Source organism: Artemia sp. Qi Xiang Cuo, chromosome 20 (genome assembly GCF_049724085.1).
Source record: "Artemia sp. Qi Xiang Cuo chromosome 20, ASM4972408v1, whole genome shotgun sequence".
NCBI classification, from domain to species: Eukaryota; Metazoa; Arthropoda; class Branchiopoda; order Anostraca; family Artemiidae; genus Artemia; species Artemia sp. Qi Xiang Cuo.
In genome coordinates this window covers 41,722,243-41,746,639 of record NC_142813.1, presented here as the reverse complement: position 1 = coordinate 41,746,639, position 24,397 = coordinate 41,722,243, and the positions used below count along the sequence as shown (strand labels likewise).

The 24,397-nt window shown below is 34.1% G+C and overlaps 1 protein-coding gene and 1 long non-coding RNA gene across 3 annotated transcripts in view; one reads left to right on the top strand and one right to left on the bottom strand.

Moving 5' to 3' along the window:
* LOC148940217 (mpv17-like protein) overlaps positions 1-24,397 on the bottom strand; it is a 99,053-nt gene that overhangs the window by 40,582 nt on the left and 34,074 nt on the right. Inside the window, exons 1-2 of one of the 2 annotated variants that reach the window (XM_089105953.1) lie at positions 11,343-11,519; positions 8,831-8,925 (exon numbers count right to left, since the gene is read on the bottom strand). In XM_089105953.1, coding sequence (XP_088962079.1) covers positions 8,831-8,925; positions 11,343-11,456 — 209 coding nt within the window. In that variant the 5' untranslated portion in view covers positions 11,457-11,519. Of the gene's footprint in view, positions 1-8,830; positions 8,926-11,342; positions 11,520-24,397 lie in introns of those variants that run through there. The other variant, XM_089105955.1, reaches the window with a different exon arrangement.
* Positions 11,574-24,397, top strand: part of LOC148940216 (uncharacterized) — a 51,281-nt gene continuing 38,457 nt past the window's right edge. The window contains exons 1-2 of the long non-coding RNA XR_016143461.1: positions 11,574-11,632; positions 18,380-18,640. This is a non-coding gene — a long non-coding RNA (uncharacterized LOC148940216). The remainder of the gene's footprint in view (positions 11,633-18,379; positions 18,641-24,397) is intronic.

Sequence of the window (24,397 nt, the reverse complement as noted above, 5' to 3'; positions counted from 1 at the left end):
AATAAATTCAAAATGAACTTTGAAAAATCAAGAGAATATAACTGTGACAAGGTAAACCACAACAAAACACTAGTGAAATACTCCAAATCTTGCATTTCAACGAATGAAATTTAAAATGAACTGTACAAAATCAAGAAAATGTAACTGCAACAAGGTAAACCACAACAAAACACTACTGAAATATTCCAACTCTTGCATTTCAATGAAAGAAATCCACAATGAACGTTGAAAATCAAGAGAATGTAACTGCGACAAGGTAAACAATGACAAAACACTACTTAAATATTCAAACTCTTGCATTTCAATGAAAGAAATCCAAAATGAACTTTGAAAATCAAGAGAATGTAACTGTAACAAGGTAAACCACGACAAAACAAAACTGAAATATTCCAACTATTAAATTTAAATGAAAGAAATCAAAAATGAACTTTGAAAAATCAAGAGAATGTAACTGTGACAAGGTAAACTACGACAAAACACTACTGAAATATTCCAACTCTTGCATTTCAATGAAAGAAATCCAAAATGAACTTTTAAAAATTACGAGAATATAACAGTGACAAGGTAAATCATGACAAAACACTAATGAAGTATTCCAACTCTTGCATTTCAAAGAAAAAAATCGAAAATGAACTTTGAAAAATCAAGAGAATGTAACTGTGAAATGGTAAACCATAGACAAAACACTACTGAAATAATCCAACTCTTGCATTTCAATGAAAGAAATTCAAAATGAACTTTGAAAAATTAAGAGAATGTAACTGCAACATGGTAAACCATGACAAAAAACTACTGAAATATTCCAACTCTTGCATTTCAACGAAAGAAATTCAAAATGAAATTTGAAATATTAAGAGAATGTAATTGTGACAAGGTAAACCACGACGAAACACTACTGAAATATTCCAACTCTTACATTTCAACGAAAGAAATCCAAAAGGAACTTTGAAATATCAAGAGAATGTAACTGAGAGAAGGTAAACCACGACAAAACACTACTGAAATATTCCAACTCATGTATTTCAATGAAAAAAAATCAAAATGAACTTTGAAAAGTCAGGATAATGTAACTGAGAGAAGGTAAACCACGACAAAACACTACTGAAATATTCCAACTCATGCATTTCAATGAAAAAAATCAAAATTAACTTTGAAAAGTCAAGAGAATGTAACTGTGAGAAGGTAAACCACGACAAAACACTACTGAAATATTCCAACTCATGCATTTCAATGAAAAAATCAAAATGAACTTTGAAACTCAAGAGAATGTAACTGTGACAAGGTAAACCACAACAAAACACATTTAAATAAATGAAATCTTAAAAGAATTATGAAAAATCGAGAGAATGTAACTGCGACAAGGTAAATCATGACAAAACACTACTGAAATATTCCAACTCTTGAATTTCAATGACTGAAATCCACAATGAACTTTGAAAATCAAGAGAATGTAACTGTGACACGGTAAACCATGACAAAACACTACTGAAATAATCCAACTCTTGCATTTCAATGAAAGAAGTTCAAGATGAACTTTGAAAAATCAATGAAATGTAACTGTGACAAGGTAAACCCCAACAAAACACTACTGAAATATTCCAACTCATGCATTTCAACGAAAGAAATTCAAAAAGAACTTTGAAAAATTAAGAGAATGTAACTGTGACAAGGTAAATCATGACAAAACACTACTGAAATATTCCAACTCTTGCATTTCAACGAAAGAAATCGAAAATGACCTTTGAAAAATCAAGAGAATGTAACGGGTAAATGAGAAACTATTACGAAAGACTACTGACAAAATCCAATTTACGCTTTTCAATGAAAGAAACTCAAAAGAACTTTGAAAAATCAAGAAAATGAAAATGTGACAGTGCAAAGCAAGACAAAACAATGATGAAAAATTCCAATGCTTGTTTTTCAACGAAAGAAATCCAAACTTAAATTTGAGAAATTACCAGAAAGTAGCAGCGACCAGGTAAACCACGACAAAACACAATTGAAATATACCAACTCTTGCATTTCAACGAAAAAAATTTAAAACGAACTTTTAAAAATCAAGATAATGTAAGTGCGAGATGGTAAACTATGACAAAACACTACTGAAATATTCCAACTCTTGCATTTCAGCGAAAGAAATCCAAAAAGAACTTTGAAAAATTGAGAAAATGTGACTGTGACAAAGCAAGTCAAGATAAAACACTACTAAAATATTCCAACTCTTGCATTTCAACGAATGAAATCCAAAATGAACTTTGAAAAATCAAGAGAATGTAAGTGTGACAAGGTAAACCACAACAAAATACAACTGAAATATTCCAACTCTTGCATTGCAATGAAAGAAATCCAAAATGAAGGCTGAAAAATCAAGAAAATGTAACTGTGACAAGGTAAACCATGACAAAACACTACTGAAGTATTCCAACTCTTGCATTTCAACGAATGAAATCGAAAATGAACTTTGAAAAATCAAGAGAATGTAACTGTGACAAAGGTAAACCACGACAAAACCATACTGAAATATTCCAACTCTCTCATTTCAACGAATGTAATTGAAAATGAACTTTGAAAAATCAAGAGAATGTAGCTGTGACAAGGTAAACCGCGACAAAACCCTACTGAAATAATCCAACTCTTGCATTTAAATGAAAAAAAATTCAAAATGAACTTTTAAAAATCAAGAGAATGTAACTGTGACAAGGTAAACCACGACAAAACACTACTGAAATATTCCAACTCTTGCATTTCAACGAAAAATATCAAAATGAACTTTGAAAAATCAAGAAAATGTAACTGTGACAAGGTAAACCACAACAAAACATAACTGAAATATTCCAACTCTTGTATTTCAACGAAAGAAATTCAAAATGAACATTGAAAAATCAAGAAAATGTAACTGTGATAATGTAAACCACAACAAAACACTACTGAAATGTTCCAACTCACGCATTTCAACGAAAGAAATTCAAAATTAACTTTGAAAAATCAAGATAATGTAACTGTGACAAAGGTAAAGCATTAAAAAACCCTAATAAATTAATCGAACTAATGCATTTCAACGAAAAAAATCGATCAAGAGCTTTGAAAAATCAAGAGAATGTAACTTTGACATGGGAGACCACGACAAGACACTACTGAAATAATCCAACTCTTGCATTTCAATGAAAAAAACTCAAAATGAACTTTGAAAAATCAAGAGAATGTAACTGTGACAAGGTAAACCACGACAAAACACTACTGAAATATTCCAACTCATGCATTTCAATGAAAAAAAATCAAAATGAACTTTGAAAAATCAAGAGAATGTAACTGTGACAATGTAAACCACAACAAAACACAACTGAAATATTCCAACTCTTGCATTTCAACGAAAGAAATTCAAAACGAACTTTGAAAAATTAAGAGAATGTAACTGTGTCAAAGGTAAACCATCACAAAACACTACTGAAATATTCCAACTCTTGTATTTCAGCGAAAGAAATCCAAAACGAACTTTTAAAAACCAAGAGAATGTAACTGTGATATGGTAAACCATGACACACCACGACTGTGGGGCGGGGGCGTCAAACGTTGGGGGTGGGACTCTTTTGTGTCTCAAAATGCACAAATTAAAAAAGGGGATCGGAGCCCTTTGGGGTTGGGGTAGGGGACCTCATGACACTGTTCAAATACAACTTGTGTATTATAACGACCACAGATTTTCACCCTCAAATCCTTTTCTAAAACATCTTCTAAAATCATCTTTTAAAATGTCTCTAACTGTTTCGCCGAAATAATTCCATAAAATGTCTAAAACGGTTTCGCCCAAATAACCCCTAAACGTAATTTTGGCGTGTTCCTTTTGTTTTTGACGTCCCTGCGCTGTTACATTTGAAATTACTGGGAAACCTCTTCCCGCGTAAATCTCTTCATCTCTAAGATCAAAACATTCGCCCGGAGATAATTCCCCTTTCGTGACAAATCAATCAACCTTGACATCATCTGTCAGACATTAATAAACTTCACCCAAAAACAATTCTCCTGGAAAAACTCCAAAGACATTAATCAACCTTGACATCATCTGTCAGACATTAATAAACTTCGCCCGGAAACAATTCTCCTGGACGAACACCAATTTATCGGAAACATGTTCTCCCTGGGGATTCCATGCCCATATATGGTGTGGGATTGGGACTGACAGCACAGGGGTTCTCCCTAGGGACTCTATGCCCATATATGGACTCCCGTCGGCATTAAACTAAATTTTAGATGGCAGCAGGGGTGCCCGTCACGAGTTATAGGGTCCTCTCTACTGGCGCCGGATTTCCCAGCATTATTTAAAAAAAATATCAGAAATTAAATATAAAAAAAACAAGTTTTCCAACTGAAAATAAGGAGTAACATCAAAACTTAAAACGAACAGAAAATATTACGTGTATGATTGGGTTCACCCTCTAGTCAATACTTCGCTCTTTAAGCCAAAGATTTTTTAGTACTTTCATAAGAGCTATTTATTCTAAATAACGGCCTTTGTGATTAAGGGGTCATTTTTAAAGAATTGGAACAAAATTTGACTGGGGGGAAAGCCCCCTAATATACGTATTAAAAATATATGAATATAGAAGTTCGTTACGTAAGTTAATTCGTAAGTTACGTATATTTATTACTAATAAAAACGTTCGTAAATAAAATTTAACAAGTTTCGAGAAAGCCATTTAACCAAATAAAAGTAAAATTCATATGCAAATTTTGTTTTAATTATTCATGTACGGTGAGCCAAAATCAAAACCTGCATCAATTGAAAAACGTTCAAAAATTAAATTAAAAAAAAACAAGTTTTTTTAGCTGAAAGTAAGGAACGACGTTAAAACTTAAAAAGAATAGAAATTATTCCGTACATGAAAGGGGCCGTCCCCTCCTCAGCGCCTCACTCTTTACGCTAAAATTTGATTTTCTCACAACTCTTATTTTTTTAAACAATAAAAAACTTTAGCGTAAAGAGCGAGGCGTTGAGGAGGGGACAGCCCCTTTCATATACGGAATAATTTCTGTTCGTTTTAAGTTTTAACGTCGTTCCTATTTTCAGTTAAAAAAAACTTGTTTTTTTATTTAATTTCTTTTAGGAGCAGGTTTATTCTGATTCGCTCCTTATTTTATTAACTGTGAATTAAGTTATTTTCCTTAATTAAGTTCGTGTAGATAGGGCTGAGTGTATACTTATCCAAATCAAACAGTTTGTGGTAACGAACTGTAAGTAAGGAGTGACTCGGCTCAAAAGTAACCACAACTCTAAAAAACGGAATTTTGACATCAGTAGATACATCAAAAGAATCGGCTTATTATGTTGATTCCAAATATTAAGATTCATCAAGTTTAGTGTTACCCATCAAAAGTTACGAACCTGAGAAAATTTGCCTGATTTTTGAAAAAGGGGTAAAAAACCCCTAAGAGTTAAGGAATCTTAATGAAAATCACATCATCAGATTCAACGTATCAGTGAACCCTACTGCAGAAGTTTTAAGTTCCTATATAGAAAAATGTGGAATTTTGCATTTTTTACCAGAAGAAAGATTACGGATGCGTATTTATTTGTCTTTTTTTTCAAACAGTTCGTAGTAACGAACTGTAAGTAAGGAGCGACCCGGCTCAATAGTAACCAAAACCCTAACAAACGGAATTTTTATACCAGTAGATACATCAAAAGAATCGTAATTTTATGTTGATTTTAAATGTATAACTTCCATCAAGTTTAGTCTTACCCAATCAAAAGTTACGAGCCTGAGAAAATGTGTCTTGTTTTCGAAAAAAGGGGGAAACACCCTATAAAGTCACACAATCTTAATGAAAATCATACCATCAGATTCAGCGTGTCAGATAACCCTACTGTAGAGCAGAGAGCCGGCACAAAAATTTTCCAGAGGGGGGGGGGGGCAGACGCCAAAATAGCAGTAGGGGTCGGGTGACAGGACATATGTTTCAGGATTTTTTTGTAGGAATAAGTTTATTTTTTAAACACTTTTAGGAGAAAAATCTCAAATAAAAAGAGCAATTAAATTGCATGCAAACTGAAACAAAATGCAGTATATTTTAAACGACAAGGATTGCTGAAAAGGGATCAATTTATTCAATCAATAATATATTTAAATATTACGTATTTAATCTTAAAAGAAAATCAGACTCAAGCCAAAGTTACAGAAAGATTTATTGCTTCCCTAGATTATGACAGATGTAGACTTGTCTTTATGCAATATCCTACGCCATAGAAAATTTTACAGAAGGAGTAGATATGCTCAAAAATCATCCTGCCTGCATAGATACCACGTTTTGATTTTTATAACGGCCATGTAAAATGTACCTCTTTCATAACAGGACAATTCTCGCCCTCGAACTTAAATCCCTTATATGTTCAGACACTTAAAAAAAATACAATAGCGAAAGAAAAGCAAAATTTAAACTCACTATCCAGCTGTCAATTTGACCCTCTTTCTTTTATGGTCCTATTCAACTGAATAAAATGAACAGGTTCAAAATAATTTTCGTCACAAGAGAATCTTACCAAATAGTTGGTGCTAAAAAACTGGAAGTAAGAAGTGACTTGGGCAAATATTCACGAAAACTAAAAATGGGATTCCTATAAAATTGCTACACCGGTAGTATTGGCTTTTTATGCTGATTCTGAATATGTTAATTGAAAAAACTTCTTCCACGAACTAAGTTTTTCAAAAAAAAGTAAATAACTCCATTAAACCAAAAATTAACAAAAAAAGAATCAAATAATCTACCAAGCATAAAACTACCACAAATCAGTATCACTACATGAATGAACCCCAAAACGAACAGAAATTAAAATAAATAACAGAGTCAAACTCAAAACGAGCAGACATTAATATGAGTAGGGTTCTAAACCCCTATGGTTCTAAAAGCCAGAATATAATTTGTGCATTACTGAAAAAAAGTCAAATGAATTTACTGAAAAAAATTTGCATTGTCAGTTTAATATACATATGCTGATATTTATTCCTTAAAATCTTAATTAATTTTTGATTTCTTAAGGTTATAAAAATGGAAACATTTAAAAGAATTTTATTTAAGTTTGACTCTTTCTCACAACGCTACTTTTCAAAACAATAAAAAACTTAGCGTAAAGAGCAAATCGTTGAGGAGGGGAGAGCCCCTTTCATATACGGAATAATTTCTGTTCTTTTCAAGTTTTAATGTCGCCCCTTACTTTCAGTTAAAAAAAAACTTGTTTTTTTGTATTTAATTTTTTCCAGGGATGATCACATCAAAATAGTGGTCCTAGAAGACTGGGAGAGGGTGCGTTTGAACGGAAATTAAAAGTTCTAGTACCCTTTTGAAGTTGAAACATCCAATAACTATGTCCTTAGGGGTAACATGTCCCCCACAGCCCATGCGGAAAGAGCCTGTAAGTTATGAAATTCGTCCATTATTTACGTGTAGTATTTGTTATTGGGAAAAATACAAATATTTTTTTTGGGGGGGTAGGGGGATTTTTACCTGGATAGCGTTTCCATAGAGAGAATTATCCTTGGGGAGGGAGAATTTTCCGGGTGGAAAATTTACCTTATACATTTAATTTGTCTTACTTTCTCGTTGCCAACTCTATTTGGCATGTGGAGATATTCCAGGGGAATTATACAGAGGCTAATTTTGATTTCCGGGAAAAAATTTCCGTGGAAGGGTAGATTTCAAAAATAATCGGGAAAACGATTAGAAATTGAAGTCTTTTTCAAATGAAAGTACGCTAAGGAGAATTCTTCAGACTGAATCGTCCGCAAGAAATTTTATTGCGGGAGGATTTTCAGTGAGGATGGAATTGCCTGGAGAGAATTTCACTGGGGAATTGCCTAGAAGAACTTTTACGGGAGTGTATTTTAAGTGGGAGGAACTATCCACGGAGAGGTTTCCCGCGAGGGGAGGGAATCTTTCATGAAGGATGAGCCAGATTTATCGTCATTGTTTGAAAAATGATCAGAAACTAAATAAATAAAAAAAAGTTTTCAACTGAAAGTAAGGAGCAACATTAAAACTCAAAACGAACAGAAACTATTCTACATATGAGGGGGATGTCCCCTCCTCAATACCTGGCTCTTTACGCTAAAGTTTTTAAGAACTTTTAAAAACTTATTATTCTAACTAAACGGCCATTGTTTTTCAGGAATCGGTCTTAAATAATTTGGACAAAAAGTAAACTTTAGCGTAAAGAGCGAGGTATTGAAGAGGGGGCAACCCTCCTCATATGCAGAATAATTTCTGCCCGTTTTGAAATTTGATGTTAATCCTTACATTCAGTTGAAAATGTTTTTTTTTAATTTAATCTCTGTTTAGGGATGCATTATTACTTAAGTTTGGTTTGATATCAATTGCTTCATGGATAATTTGTTTGATTCATAGGTCATTCCTTTTTTTGATCGATGGAAAGGCAGTATGGTCTTCATCATTATTTGCTCTTTGTCCTGCTAATCCTGTATTTCGGGTTTATCTTAATTGGCTCCTAATTTTATTTTTATTGTGCATTAAATTATTAAATATCATAATATAAAAGCATATAACTGTGTATTAGATATCGTAAGTGGATTAAATACCATATAGCAGAAATACTCAAATAGATTATACAGCCTTGTTGTTCACTGTCTTCACAAATTCTTCATTATCTTTTCCTTTTTTTGTGGAAAGGCAGTGTGGCAATGGAAAGAAAGGCAATGGAAAGGCAGTGTGGTCTTCGTCGTTATTTGCCATACAATATCTGGTAGAAAATTTTGATTTTACCAAAAAAGTTACGTTTTAGACCAAACATTTATCAAGCTATAAAGTTAAAAATTATGCTTACCATCTATACAGGATATGGGGGTTTACCCCCATGCCGATTACAGCAAATCTTCCTATAGCTGCAAAATCATATTTGGTCCATTCAGGGTCCTTAAACTTGAAAGAATAAAATCGGATTAATATATATATATATATATATATATATATATATATATATATATATATATATATATATATATATATATATATATATATATATATATATATATATATATATATATATATATATATATATATACAAAGAAGAAGCTAAAAGGTGATACAAAAAAACATTTATGTTTCAGCTTGCGAGTTTCCCACAGCGGCTATCATTGAGATACAGAAGAGATTCAGTTTTGATGATAAAATCAATGATGTGGTTTGTTTTTATGAACCCAAACTCGCTAAAAGTCACTAAACCCCCCCACAGTTGCTCCTTTTCTGATATGTTACTCCTTGCCAGAACAATCGAGAAGCATCACTGACAAACACTAGCGGGAAGATTCTGACAATATCAATGACGATAAAGCAGTAAGGACACAAGCAGAACAGAGGAACATGAAAATTAAATGCTGAAAGCTGAGACAAAAAGTTATTCGTCAACATACAAGTTTCACAAAGAGGCTATCGCTGAGATACAGAAGAGACCAAGATGATGAAGACGTCAAGGTGTTTTATTTTTTGAACCGAAAACGCTAAGTCACTAAGCCTACAACGCTTGTCCCTTTTCTAAGGCGTTACTCGTTTTAAGGATCATCGATAAGTGACATTGACAAACACTAGTAGGACACTAGTTTTCAAATTCAAAAAATATAAATGACGATAAAACAGTGACATTGGCAGCCGTAGATCACTGAAAATCAGCTTTGAGTGCTAGGGGCGACCAGAGAAACAATCCAATTTAGCAAAGTGTATACAATTCTTCGTTTCATTGTAATTTTGATGTCAATTTCATTGTCTCCTTCTCCTACGTCCTGCGTTCCCTCCATTGTCCGACAAAATGTTCAGCCTACTCAAGGAAGTAAAGACAGACACAATGAATCGCTTAGCAACGGCAACTCCAACTTCCAAAATTCAGACTAAACTTGGAATAAAACGAGTTGGAGTTACCGTAGACACAATGACGGTGAACCAGCCCCTCAGAAAGAGACTAAAAGGAGTAGTAGCGCCTGCCAGCAAATCTGAGTTACACTCAGGTCGGAGTGGAGCGCGTCCATACTAACCCTTGTGGTAGAAGCAAATTAGCTTCGTTTGTTTTTGCTCTTTATATTCCTCGCGTATAGCCTTTCTTTTTCAATAAGAAAAAGAAAGTTCTGAGTGCGTTTTGACTGTTTTTCATAGACTATTTTTTTTTTTTTTTAAATAGCAGTGTGTAATATCAATGGCAGAAATAAACAAAAATATTGCTTGATCTATCTGTATCTAATGCAGTATATGTATTTAAAGTTTGTTTTGATTTTAATACTTTTTTGCAGCTACATGAATCTTAATGAGCCAGAATTCGCTTTTTTACTTTATCGTCCGTGAATAACTTTTTATAGATGGCGGTAAAAGGAGTTTATTCGCGCAACTCAAACACAAGGGTTAAAGACCTGGTGCCATGAATTTGTTCAGACTTTCTGTCACCGTCCTTAACTTAGCAGTGTCAAGTGGAACTTGAGGAAATCGGAAAAAGTAGGGGTTGACGAAGAAAAGTTTCTTAAGTCAAAATAACTTTTAAACTAGTAAGAAATACGACTACACAAAGTTCCAAAAATTGCTACAATTCTTCATTTTTAAGCTTCGACTTGATTCCAAAGTTTCCCTAAGATACTGAACCAACTTTAAAAAAATAAGATCGACTTAATCCCCCTGTTCCTTCCAGAATCGCACCTGGATCTTGTAGATTTGCCCTATAAACTTTCAGAATGACACTCTAATCGCATGTCACTCAAACATTTTGAAAAGCGTTATTTAGAATGAACAATAGTCATACCGAAAATTTGACCAAATCCCAAAAGCCACTTACCAATTTTTGGCAAATATTGCCTAGAGTTTACAGGTTTTTTTTTAAATGAGAGTACAAGCACCGGCTACGGTGGTACGCTGTTTTGATTTCAGAAATTTTGCTACTGAAACAATCCATCAGCCATAAATCAGCGATCTTAGAAAACGCTAGAAAGTGAGCGTTAATCTAGCAGTAATTCCAGTTTATTTCGTAGTATCTTCATTCTGTACAATTTGACACAATATGCTTGAATATTAAATAAATACGGCCGTTTGTAGCTTGAAAACCGCTATATCCGTCCAGTCCTTGAATATTGACATCTTCTATTTTACCTACAATACTATATAAGAGCATTTTTGTCCATCATTGGGTTAAAAAATAAACGAGATCGCAATGTCTGTAAGAGTGTAAGGATTTAAGGAACGACCGGGTTACCAAGTTCAGGAGGCTATTTTGCGTTTTTACTGGTTTTACGAAATCTAACTTCCAAATCTAGTGTGAACGTAACGTAATTAAATGAAAATTTTTAGATGCCAATAATGCTTACCACAAATATTTTTAATGTCTGCTGTGAAAATTCTGCGCCAACATAAAATGATCCATAGAACATAGCGTTTGTTATATTTCCATAGTGTTTGAACGCATTTCGCACCTTATTCATTGAGCACCTCTTGCTTGATTTATTAAGAGATTCCTCCAGAAAATCCAGAATGTTAAAATTATTAGATAGCGCTTTTGTGAGTACTCCGGAAATCGCTAATTTAAACTGCGGAAACGAGGAAAGTCAAAACAGGCAACGTGTTGCATTTAAGATGATGTTAAATACTTATAAATGATGTTAGATATTTAAAGAGGCTAATTAGATACTAAAATATTTCTTGTTTTGTGACCTAAGATTTTTTATCTGCATTGGGTCCAGGCTTTGCCCAGTTCACAGTTGTGGCTGAAGACAGGCTGCCTAGAGGCCTCAAGCAGTGCGAATTATGGGTCCTCAAGATCAGTTTATTTTGGAGCAAGATACCTCTACTGGACCTATTAAGATTAATTTTATTTCACTACTTAGCTAGGTAGGCTAGAATGTGAAGAATCCACCAGATGTATATTTTGGTAAATTTTTACCAAATCATAGGCTATTAGGCCCTATTGACTTACAAATAAAGTGAATATACCACTCAATGCCTTTTTTTAAGGTAAATATCTACCAAATCATATTATTGAGTTAGGACTAAAGTGAATACACCATTCAATGGCTTTTTGGTCAATATATACCAAATAATATTATTGAGTCAGGACTAAATTTAATACACCATTCGATGCCTTTTTTTATGCTGATTATAAAAATAATAAGCATTTCTATCGGAAATTAATTTCAGCCCCCCCCCCCCCTGTATAGGCAACACCTAACCCGGAATTGACATTTATCGGGGAGGGGGGCAAAATACATTTCCGATAGAAATGCTTATTGTATTGCTAATCAGCATAAAAAATGCATCAAATGGTGTATTCACTTTGGTCCTAACTAAATAATATGATTTGGTAGATATTTACCACCTTTTTTTATGCTGATTACAAATATAATAAGCATTTCTATTGGAAATGAATTTCAGCCCCCCCCCTATATATACCTAACCTAACCCTGAATTGGCATATATAGGGGGGGGGGGGCTGAAATTCACTTCCAATATAAATGCTTATTATATTTTTAATCAGCATAAAAAAAGGCATTGAATGGTGTATTACCTTTAGTCCTAACTCAATAATATGTTTTGGTAGATATTTACCAGCATATTTAGGGGAGGGGGTGTGTCCATTTTGAAGTACCTACCTCCACTCCTTTTCCCTCTAGAGGATCCTGAAATTTCCCTACATCACAGGTCTATTACCTATTGAAATTTTGACAAAACAACATTTTACCTTAATTTTCAGTCATCATTTTTTTTTTCTCTGGCTTTAGTTCTGAAAATGCAAATGCTATTATTTGAGTAGAATTTTAAGCCATATCAATGGTTTTTTTTATCCCTTATAAATTTTCTCAATCCCTTATAAATTTTCTCAATCCCTTATAAATTGGGATTGAGCAAAGTTGTAAACCTGAAAATAACTTTGGGTAAATTTTTACTAAATCATATTATTGACTTATGATTAAAGTGAATATACCACTCAATGCCTTTTTTTATGCTCTTTACAAATATAATAACCACTTTTGTAAGAAATGAATTTTAGCCCCCACCCCTATATATACCAATTCAGGGTATATATTTGCATGTTAAGGAGGTGGGGGAAAGTTTAATCTCACCTCTCATTTACATCAGAAATAAAATTTACCCCCACCCCCCTAATGTGCAAATATATACCCTGAATTGGTATAAATAGGGGTGGGGGTAAAATTCATTTCCAACAAAAATGATTATTATATTTGGAAAGAGCATAAAAAAAGGCATTGAGTGGTATGTTTACTTTATTTGTAAGTCAATAATATGATTTGGTAAAAATTTACCTAACTTTGTTGCACTTCATTTAAGCAGAAGATCTATTTTGCAAGGTTTCACTTTTATAACACACATATTTTGAAAGGTCATCAAAGGTCAGGACCTTGTAGATAGAGAAGGAGTGGAGATAGGTACTTCAAAATACCTTCCCAGGATATACTTTTGCCTGTAGACCTATCCCTGAAAGTTTCACTTTCCTAACCTAACCCCTTTCCAAGATAGCCCAAAGTAGCTAAAGTAGAATTTTACCTTCTCTAAAAATTAGCAAGTGAATAATCTGGAAGTTCATTATTTTGTGAATGACCCAAAAGATTATTTAGTTTGTTGTGTGTAAATATGTTAGTTTCAATTTTATTTTTTTAGTATATCTACTAAAGATGGTTGCTGTATATGGGATCAAAATATCTGGACTTTTGTACCTTCTTTTCACTGCCTAAATAAATGGATTTATCCCCATTTGAAAGTTTACTTGTTCCTTATTAGAAAATGGTTAAGTTCTATTTTAGGGACTGGTGGAGCCAGGTGAATTAATCTTTCAAGAATGAATCCAGGGTCAAAAACAGGTAAAATTGTAATTGACAACATAATTTAGGTAGGATGAAAGTAAATACATATCTTGATGCCTTTTTTATGCTTTTTCATAATTAAGTAATCACATCTGGGGAAATTAAATTATGAGCCTTTAAAGAGCTAAATGGATTAAAACAACCCATAGTAGGCCAACCTAATCAAAAGCTTAAAATTCTGTTTCTAAAAGAAAGAGAAAAACTGGCAAATGAGAAAAAATTGCTATTTGTTGCTGATTCAGGAATGATAATTGTTATTTTTATTAGTCTTGATAGTAAAATGTTAGTCTGAAAACAAATTTGTAGTTTTTAAGCCAGAAGCCTCTCAAAAATTACATCAGCTTTGCTATTACAGCAATTGTGAGGGGTTTTGGGTTCTTTTTAAGTTTCCTGCAAATTTGTTCTTGAAATAACATTTTACTATTAAGACCAAGGAAAATAACAATTACTATCCTGAATCAGCTACAAATGGCAGTTGTATCTCACTAGACAGTATTTTTTAGAAACATGTTTTTTGTTACCTTTTGAGGCCCTATTAAGCAGGGGTGTAATTTTTTCAAAATCTTTTTTTTTGGGGGGGGGACAAAGTTGGAGCCAATTTTCCCAAGTTAAGTGAAAAGTTAAAAATGAGCCATATAGTACCATAAAGGCAAAGATATACTAAAGAAAACTGATGTGTTTCTGAGGATGCTTGAATTATGTAGGCCTTTCTTAGTTTTGACAAGATGTTGAAGATGCTAAATTTCAGCTGGGACTGGGGTCTGAGGGCGGAAAGTTGTCCCCCTGCCCTGTAGCAAATTATAACCCTGTCATTAAGGGCTCAAAATGTAATTCCTCAGGTGAGGAAATTACATTTTGTTGATTTCCTCATTTATCAGGTGACATTTTTTTCAAATATAATATTTGCTTCCCTGACAATGCACCTAAACAATAGATCTGTCCATATACCTACCATACCTGAATGCTGACAGAAAATATCTTACATTAATTTTGAGTTTTCCATCTCTTTTTTATTGGCTTTAGGCTTTGGAAATCTAATTTGTATTGTTCAAGTAGAATTTCCAGCCATTTTTTGCTTTATTTCTTAAATTAAAAAAATAGGTTTACAGATCATTAAAACCTTATAAATAGGGAGCAAAGGTTTGAGGCCCCAAAACACTTATTGTACCAAATTTTAGTAGAAGATCTATTTTGCAAGAATTCACATTTACAACATGAAAATTGTAAAAGTCAGGCACCCTAATGAGAGAAGGAGTAGAGGTAGATGCTTCAAAATATCTTCCTAGGAGGCCATTAAGTTTCTGGATGCATTCCTGAGAGTTTCATTTTTTTAAACCCCAACTATTTTCCATGATAGCAAAAAGCCTGTAAACTAGAATTTACCACCAGAACTTCTGAAAACTAACTTACCTTAAATTAATTGCAGGCTAAATACTTGTATCATTCCTAAAAGTGTTTTCATTCACTTTTATAGCCTACCCCCCCCCCCCCCTGATGAGTCCACTCTATATCCTATATGCCTACTCAAATTATATTTCAATTGTGTGGCTTTTCTTCTGTATTGTTTTATAGTGAACACTAGGCCTAATTAGTCAGCAGAAAGACAAAAAAATCACTATTCTAGAAAATAATATGGATGTTTGTAGTGGGCTGTATGTTTATCCAAAATTTTGGTTACCATTTTCTAGTGATTCACATTCTAGTGATCTAGTGTTCACATTCTAAGCAATAAAGAAAATTTGCTTCCTTCCCACTTTTATGTGTCTAGTTTTGCCATTTGGATATTAATAAACATAATTTGATTCTCTATTCAACACTTTCCAAATATGCCTAGTTGTTACTAGTCACTACCATGACAAGTGAATTCTATCTCCCCCCCCCTTTTTTCCACAGACTAGCTGATCTTTTGAATGTCTTGATCTGTTTGCTACCAGAAGATGAACATACCACTCACTGCTGGTTTCAGGTGCTAACCCCCATGGGGGGGGCTAAAGGGGCTGTAGCTCCCTCCTCAAGAAAAAAATACATTCTGTTTTTAAATCTTATATAATCTGCTTGGCTTTATTTTTATTACTTAGTCCCTACTCAAAACTTGCATTGAAAGAGCTAAAATAAACTACAATTAATGCCTTAAAATAGCATTTTTTCTAAAGAATTTTTAAAGCTTTCTGTTGGTTGGCCCAGAGAACCCCCCAGTCGCCCCCCCACCATAGTTATTTTTGTGTATGCCACTGACTCATTTTAACACCTAAAAAAAACAAAGTGTTTCCCTGACAAATTCCTCAATGAAAGGGAAATTTCACAAAATAGTAGGCACTCTGTGAATATGATGGTACTGAGTAGACTTACAAACTTTATGTCAGATTGTTCTACAATAAAAAAATGTCCACAATATTTACTTTTTTGAGACCCCATGCCTCAATAATTGTGGCCTCATGCCTCAAAGTTTTTATGTCTTGATTAATTTGCTAGCTAAGAGATGAACATACAACTTAATGAGCCTTGTGTTGTTCTTTTCCAAGATATTAATAACTACCCTTGTGAATTCCATTTTGAGGTATAGAAAGACACTTACAATGAAACATTTTCCTTTTCTTGAATCTAGTAGGAATAAGATAGAAACTTACCCAGGGGCATAATTTGTTATGTGGCAGGAGGTGCAACTGCCCCTCCATACCCCAGTTTGCCCCCCCCCAGCTGAAATTTATTTTTTTCAGCATAATTTAAGCATCAAGAGAAATGGACCAGTTTTCTTTAGTATATCTTTGCCTTTATGGTATAATATGGCTCATTTTTCACTGTCATTTTCACTTGATTTGGGAAAATTGGCTTGAACTTTGCCCCCTCCCCCCAGGATTTTGACAAAATTATACCACTGAACTTACTATTTGATCCAAAATCCAGCAATTAGAAAGAAAAGTGGATTGCCCCCCCCCCCATCACTTGCTAATTTTATGTGTTGCTCTTGGTTGCTATATTAAGTAGGTTAGTATAGTAAGTATTGTTTTTTAAAGTATTTTTTAATAAAGCAATAATGTTTTTTTTTTCTACAAAAATGTGTTTTCTATAGTAACCTATACTGTAATTGTTTTTTACTGCACATTTTCTATGAAATATTTTCTAATATAAGGGATAATATTTTTTTCTACAGCTGAGCTAAAATTACTTTTAAAAAGAAATATTTTAGAATTTATTGGTTTTGTTACTAATTTTAAAGTTCTTTTGCTATCTTGGAAGGCAGTTGAGTTAGGTAAATGAAACTTCCAGAAATGAATTCAGGGCTAAAATATTCCTTAAAAAAGGTGTTTTGAAGCTGCATTTTCTTATTTCTAGGACTTAAAAGATTGAAAAAAAGATAGGCTTAGCCTATGTCTGTCTAAATTTTGAAAAAAAAGTTTTTTTTGTTAAAGTAACAAACCTGTTACTTCAATTTTGGATTTTTAGTCTCTTTTTCTTTGGTTATAAGCTGTTGAAACACCAGGGCTTTTTTTCAAATCTAAAAATCAGTAATACCAATCTTAGAAAATTACAAATCAGGATTAAGCAAAGGAATGAGGGCAAAAACACTTCTATTATGCCTCGTTTCAGCTATAGATTTGTAATATACTGATGATTAGATGAGTGAGAAGAGATTAACTCGCTTGGCAATCATGGCTTCCCAGATGCAAAAGATAGATATAACTCTCTCTAGTGAAGAAATAACGTTTCACAAAGTATACATGTCAGGGTATCAGGGAAGTGCATCTGAGGATTTATTTTTTGTTTCAGAAAGATTGTCTAAGGTTATCAAAAGTTGGTGCCCTTTAGAGGGGGGAGAGGTGGAGGCAGTTTTTAAAAAGAACATTTTGTGGGCATCACTGAGGCTCTTGATCTTTCCCCAGTGATCTTTATCTTTCCCCAGGAATCTTTATCACCTAACTCAACTACTTTCAAGGCAGCAAAAAGCTACTCACCTGAAATTCTTAGAACTGTGGAGTTGGAGCTTTAATATTTTTTTTCTGAATGGGGTTGGAGTCAGTATATTTAAAATGTCTGGAATCACAGTTGGAGTTAGTTATAAAATCTAGTTAAATGAAGCTTTAAAAATGGCTGGGGAGTCGGAGTTTTAGTAAATTTGCTGAATGGAGTTGGTATAATGAAAATGTCCTGAGTTGTAGTCAGTAATAACTTATAACTGACTCCACAGCCACGAAAATTTTACCCATTTGTTATATTAACTTTTTTTAAGTTTAATTTTACTATTTGAAAGCCATTTGCGATTAAAAAGATATCATAAAAAAAAGGATTAACTAGTTATTTGTTTACCTGACTTATGGAGAAGTACTAGCTTTTGTAGTTAGACCTACGTTAAAGTTGAGAGATAATAACATAATTAATTAATGTTATTGTTTGCATTAATTATGGTCAGAATGGTTTTACCTTTGATTAAATAATTTTTAAGCTTATCCCTTCTATAGAAAATAGAAGTATAGAAACATAATTGTTTTTGAATTTCCATGTTTTATTTTTGATTTTTTGTTTCTTTACAGAATGAGACCATAAAAATGAAATTTGGTGGTTCACATGCGTGATAACAACAAGACAATTTTGGTAGCAATCCATCTCTGCTTCAATGAGAGTCAAATGAGAATCCCAAAAATTGGAAAATCAAAAAAAAAATCCTCATGTCATTCAAAATGACCAATCAAAATGCAATGCTTGCCAGTGCAGTTAATCACTATCTGATTGTCGATTTTCTGACGTCTGGATGAATGAAGGCTGAAACGCTGATGAACTGTATTCAAGATATGGTAAGACATATTTAAAATGAAACACTTTTCCTAGATTTTAAAGCAGGAAAAATCTTTGAACCTTCCAATCATACAAGGGTTGTTTTTTTATTTACAACCTCCAAATGACTATGAAAGAAAGAACTGTAAATACCCCCCCCCCCCAATATACAGAATAATTTCTGTTCGTTTCTTTATCCTGGCGTGGTAAAGACTGTCACGTCAATTAGCCAAGGACAGGTAGAGTAAATCACAGTCCTTCAGTGCAGGCCTAGTTAAACTAAGTTTGTATAATTGTTACTGACAGGCCAATTTCTTCACTGTCACTAAACACCTACTGGCAACCACTCAAAAACCCGAAATTCCTCCCAATAACTGATGGTATGGACTTTGAATAATTCTTGAAAGTGTTTATTTTGTTAGTCTATTTTTCAATTTTTCTTGCTAGATCCTATCGAATGATCTAAGAGGGGGGGGGGGGGATACAAACCCCTCAACTCCATTATTATCCAAAAATTTGTTCCATGAAGTCAATGATTTTGCATTTATTTTGCAAAAGAAACATTAATAACATCCTTAATAACTAATAACTTCAAGCTCCTTATGTTTTATTGACATTCATTATCATCAGCTATAGTAAAACTATACATCAAGGGACAGGGATACTATAGATAGTACCACAGCACAGTTATTCTCCTACATATCATTAATCATTTTAAGATAATTATCTGCTACATTCTCTAATGTTACAGTCTTTGCTAATCCTTATCTATAAGCGGAAACAAATGCTCGTTTGTAAAAATACATTAATAATATAACAAATAACTATATAATAAATACTTTAATAATAAAAATAAAATTATTATAAATAATAATTGCTATAAAATAAAAGTTATAATTATATGAATTCTATAATGTATTATACGATTATATTTTACATCATCTGTTATGCCCTATAATGTTACAGCCTTCACTAAAGCTTATCTATCAGGTGAAACAATCACTTGTATACAATAATAAGTACCAGGAGTGAGGGCTTCGCCTGGGCTCAGACACTTGGTACGCGGCAGGCGTGTATATATTTGCTTTTCTAACCATTTATTAGCATAATCGTCGCGTTATTCTGTTGTTTTAAGTTGTGAAGTGTCAAATTAGCAATTTCAATTGAATTAAGAAATTCTGGCGTAAATTGAATTCTCCTTTCCTGTTAATGCATCAAAGATTAGAATTTGTTTTCTTCTGGGACTCGTTGTGACTCTCAGTGTCACTTCTCTTCTAGCGGCAGATTTTATTTACAATTTGATGTGATCATCCCTGTGCCTTTTCGACTAACTGCAGATTTTGTTGTCTATTATGTTCATTTGAGATTCGTAGTGATGCTTGTTGTCGCATGTCTTCTAGTCTCAGATCTTTTTTGCGCTTTATTGTTGTGCATCAGACATTTTTCCATACCATTTGCTTTAGCTGTTTGAATTCATTGAAAATCATTTTCAAGAACAAATTTATAAATACGATACATACATGAATAAATACATAGTTGCTCGTTTAAAGGGAGTATATATATTCGTTATTCTTTAATTTTAAGTCATGAGGTGTCAAATCAGCAATTCAATTGAGTAAAGCTTTTCTGGCGCGAATTCAATTCCTTTCTATTAATGCATCAAAGATTCATCCATTTTTAAGGATTTGCTTTCTTCTGGGAATCATTGTGATTTTCACTGTTGCTTCTCTTTTAACCACAAACTTTATTTACGATTTGATGAATGTGATGCCTGTTGTCATATGTCTTCCAGCCGCAGATCTTGTTTGCGCTTCATTTTCGTGCATCATTATTTCAGACTTTTGTCCATGCCTTTTACTTTAGGTATTCGATTAGTTCAAAATCGTATGTAATTTCGCATGACGTCATAGATACAAAAAATTTCTTTCTCAACTTTCCCCAGTCGTTATATTTTTGCTTTAATTGCGTCGAACAAATAAACTTTCAAATGGGGATAAATCCATTTATATAGACAGTGAAAAAACAGGTACAAAAATCCAGATATTTCGGTCACATATACAGCGACCTCTGACTCTGAAAATAATCTAGTGAATAATTCGGAAGTTCATTATTTTGTGAATGACCCGAAAAGTTATTTATTTTGTTGTATATTAATATGCTAGTTTCAATTTTATTATTTTAGTATTTCTACTGAAGACGGTCGCTGTATATGTGACCGAAATATCTGGACTATTGTACATGTTTTTTCTCTGTCTAAATAAATGGATTTATCCCCATTTGAAAGTTTATTTGTTCGTCTTAGAACGGCAGTGTGGTCTAAGAAAACAACACCGAATTTTAAGGTGTTATGTCGAAAATACGTCGTATATATGGGGAAATGAGACCAACCCAGTAATTATGTATAAACTCAACATTTGGTTTGCAATTAGAAGACACGGAAGGCTTTGCCACTTTCATTGGAAATTTGTTTTACATTTGGACAAAATTAAAGACGGAAATTTACATCAAGAACTATAAATGAAATTTGTCAATGAACCTTCTCTAAAAATAATATAGTGAATAATCCGGAAGTTCATTATTTTGTGGATGACCCGAACAGTTATTTATTTTGTTGTATATCAATATGCTAGTTTCAATTTTATTATTTTAGTATTTCTACTGAAGACGGTCGCTGTATATGTGACCGAAATATCTGGACTTTTGCACCTGTTTTTTCACTGTCTAAATAAATGGATGTATTCCCAATTGAAAGTTTATTTGTTCGTCTTAGAACGGCAGTGTGGTCTAAGAAAACAACACCTAATGTAAAAGAGTTATGTTTAAAATCCGTCGTATATATAGGGAAATGAGACCAACCCAGTAAATATGTAAAAACTCAACATTTGGTTTCAGAGGCAACGCTGTAGCGTTGCCTATAGTAAAGGCCATACAGCTCCAATGTTTTATTATTATAATTATTTTTTCCCTAGAGGCACTTCATATGGAAGGGGTCGTCGTAGAAACTTCCAAGGGTGTTGATTCGATTGGAAATCGAGAGTTCTAGTGCATTTTTTAATAGTCAAAAGTGATTGGAGGGCAACTAGCCCCCCCCCCCCATGCCCATCATTCCCCCAAACACACCCAATCAAAATTTTGAAATAGCCGTTTTGTTCAGCGTAGTTGATTTCCGGATAAAAAAAAATATAATTTTGAGGAGGACACTCCGCCACAGCCCTCAGGGCAAGGGTTTTAAGTTATGCCCGGGGGGCACATAAGGTTTTTATAGAAGGCGTTGTCGTAGAAACTTCAAAACAGGCTCATTCGATTGGAAATTCAAGGGGCTAGTGCACGTTTTAATAGTCGAAAGTGATTGGAGGGCAACTAGCCCCCCCACGCCTATCATCCCCAAACACATCCAATCAAAATTTTGAGATAACCATTTTGTGCAGCGTAGTTGATTTCCTGATAGAAAATATGTTTTTGAGGAGGAAACTCCCCCACAACCCTCAGGGCAAGGTTTGTAAGTTATGCCCTGGCGGTAGATACGGTTCTTCTAGAAGGCGTTGTCGTAAAAACTGAACAAGAAGCTCACTAGATTAGAAATTCAACGGACAAGGACCATTGTTTATAGTCAGAAGTGCTTGGAGGGCAAGTAGCCCCCCCCCACACCCATCAGTCCCCCAATCACATCAAATAAAAATTGTGAGACAGTCATTTTGTTCAGATTAGTTGATTTCCAGATAGAAAATATGTTTTTGAGGAGAACAATCCCAAAGGGATAGTGCCCTTTTTAATAGTCGAAAGTGATTGAAGGGCAACTAGCCCCCCCCTCAAACCCCTCATTCCCCCAACTACCACCCTTGAAAATTTTGAAATATCTATTTTGTCAAATTCTATTCTTTCAAATGACAACATGTTTTTTTGGGGAGGACTTTCAGCCAAAACCCTTTGTCCAAGGATTTTAAGTTAAGCGCTGGAGGCAGATAAGGTTTTTGTAGAAGGTGCTGTCATTGAAACTTCAAAAAAGGCTCATTCGATTGGAAATTCAAAGGGCTAGTGCCCTTTTTAATAGTCGAAAGTGATTAGAGGGCAAGTAGCCCCCCCCCCCATGCCCATCATTCCCCCAAACACATCCAATCAAAATTTTGAGACATTCATTTTGTTCAGCGTCGCTGATTTCCAGATAGAAAATATGTTTTTGAGGAGGACAATCCCCCACAACCCTCAGACAAAGGGTTTTAAGTTACGCCCTGGGGGCATATAAGGTTTTTATAGAAGGTGTTGTCGTAGAAACTTCAAAAAAGGTTCATTCGATTAGAAATTCAAAGGACTAGTGCCCTTTTTGATAGTCGAAAGTGATTAGAGGGCAACTGCCCCCCTCCCCCTCCCCCCACGCCCATCATCCCCAAACAAATCCAATCAAAATTTTGAGATAGCCATTTTGTGCAGCGTAGTTGATTTCCAGTTAGAAAATATGTTTTTGAGGAGGACGCTCCCCCACAACCCTCAGGGCAAGAGTTTTAAATTATGCCCTAGGGGCATATAAGGTTTTTATAGAAGGCGTTGTTGTAGAAACTTCAAAAAGGGCTCATTCGAGTGGAAATTCAAAGGTATAGTGCCCTTTTCGATAGTCGAAAGTAATATTAGGGCAACTAACCACCCTTCTCACGCCCACCTTTTCCCCAAACACTTCCAATCAAAATTTTGAGGCAGCCATTTTATTAAACGTAGTTTTAAGTTCTGGAAATTAGGTCTTTGAGGATGACAACTCCCCCACAGCCCTCAGGGAAAGGGTTGTAATTTAAGGATTCTCCGAATCCTTCATATTATTTCTTATGGAAGGGTTGCTCGTATAAACTTTAGAGAGGGCTCATTTTATTGGACAAAGTTCTTGTTCACTTTTTAAGAGTCAAAAGAGATTGGAGGGCAACTAGCCCCCCCCCCATCCTCCACGTCCTAAAGGCATCAGATAAAAATTTTGAGACAGACATTTTGTTAAAATAGTTCAAAGTTCTGATAACAAAAAACTCTGGTGCCGATACAGACCACCAGGGCCCGGGTGTAGGCGTTGTAAGTTATGCCCTCGGGGCATATAAAGAATCAAACAATCATTAAATAAACAATCAATGCAAACAAACATACAATAGATATTAATGTGAATTAATAAATAAATTTAATTTTTTAAATTAATTTTCTTATAATACTAAGTTTTAGACAAAGAAAAAAATAGGTCGAAAGTGATTAGAGGGAAACTAGCCCCCCACGCACGTCCGTCCCCACGACATATCCTATAAACATTTTTAGAGGGTCCTATTTTTCATCATAATTAATTTCCAGACATAAAATTTGTTTTTGAGTAGAATACTCCACCCCACCCCATGCGGCTATGGGTGTAAGTTGTGCCCTGGGGGCATAAAAGATTTTTATAGAATGTGTTGTCGTAGAAACATCAAAACAGGCTCATTCGATTGAAAATTCAAAGGGCTAGTGCCTTTTTTAATAGTCGAAAGTGATTGGAGGGCGACTAGCCCCCCCCCCCCCACGCCCTTCATTCCCCCAAACACATCCAATCAAAATTTTCAGATAGCCATTTTGTTCAGCGTAGTTGATTTCCAGATAGAAAATATATTTTTGAGGAGGACACTCCCCCACAACCCTCAGGGCAAGGGTTTTAAGTTATGCCCTGGGGGCACATAAGGTTTTTATAGAAGGCGTTGCCGTAGAAACTTCAAAACAGGCTCATTCGATTGGAAATTCAAAGGGCTAGTGCCCTTTTTAATAGTTGAAACTGATTGGAG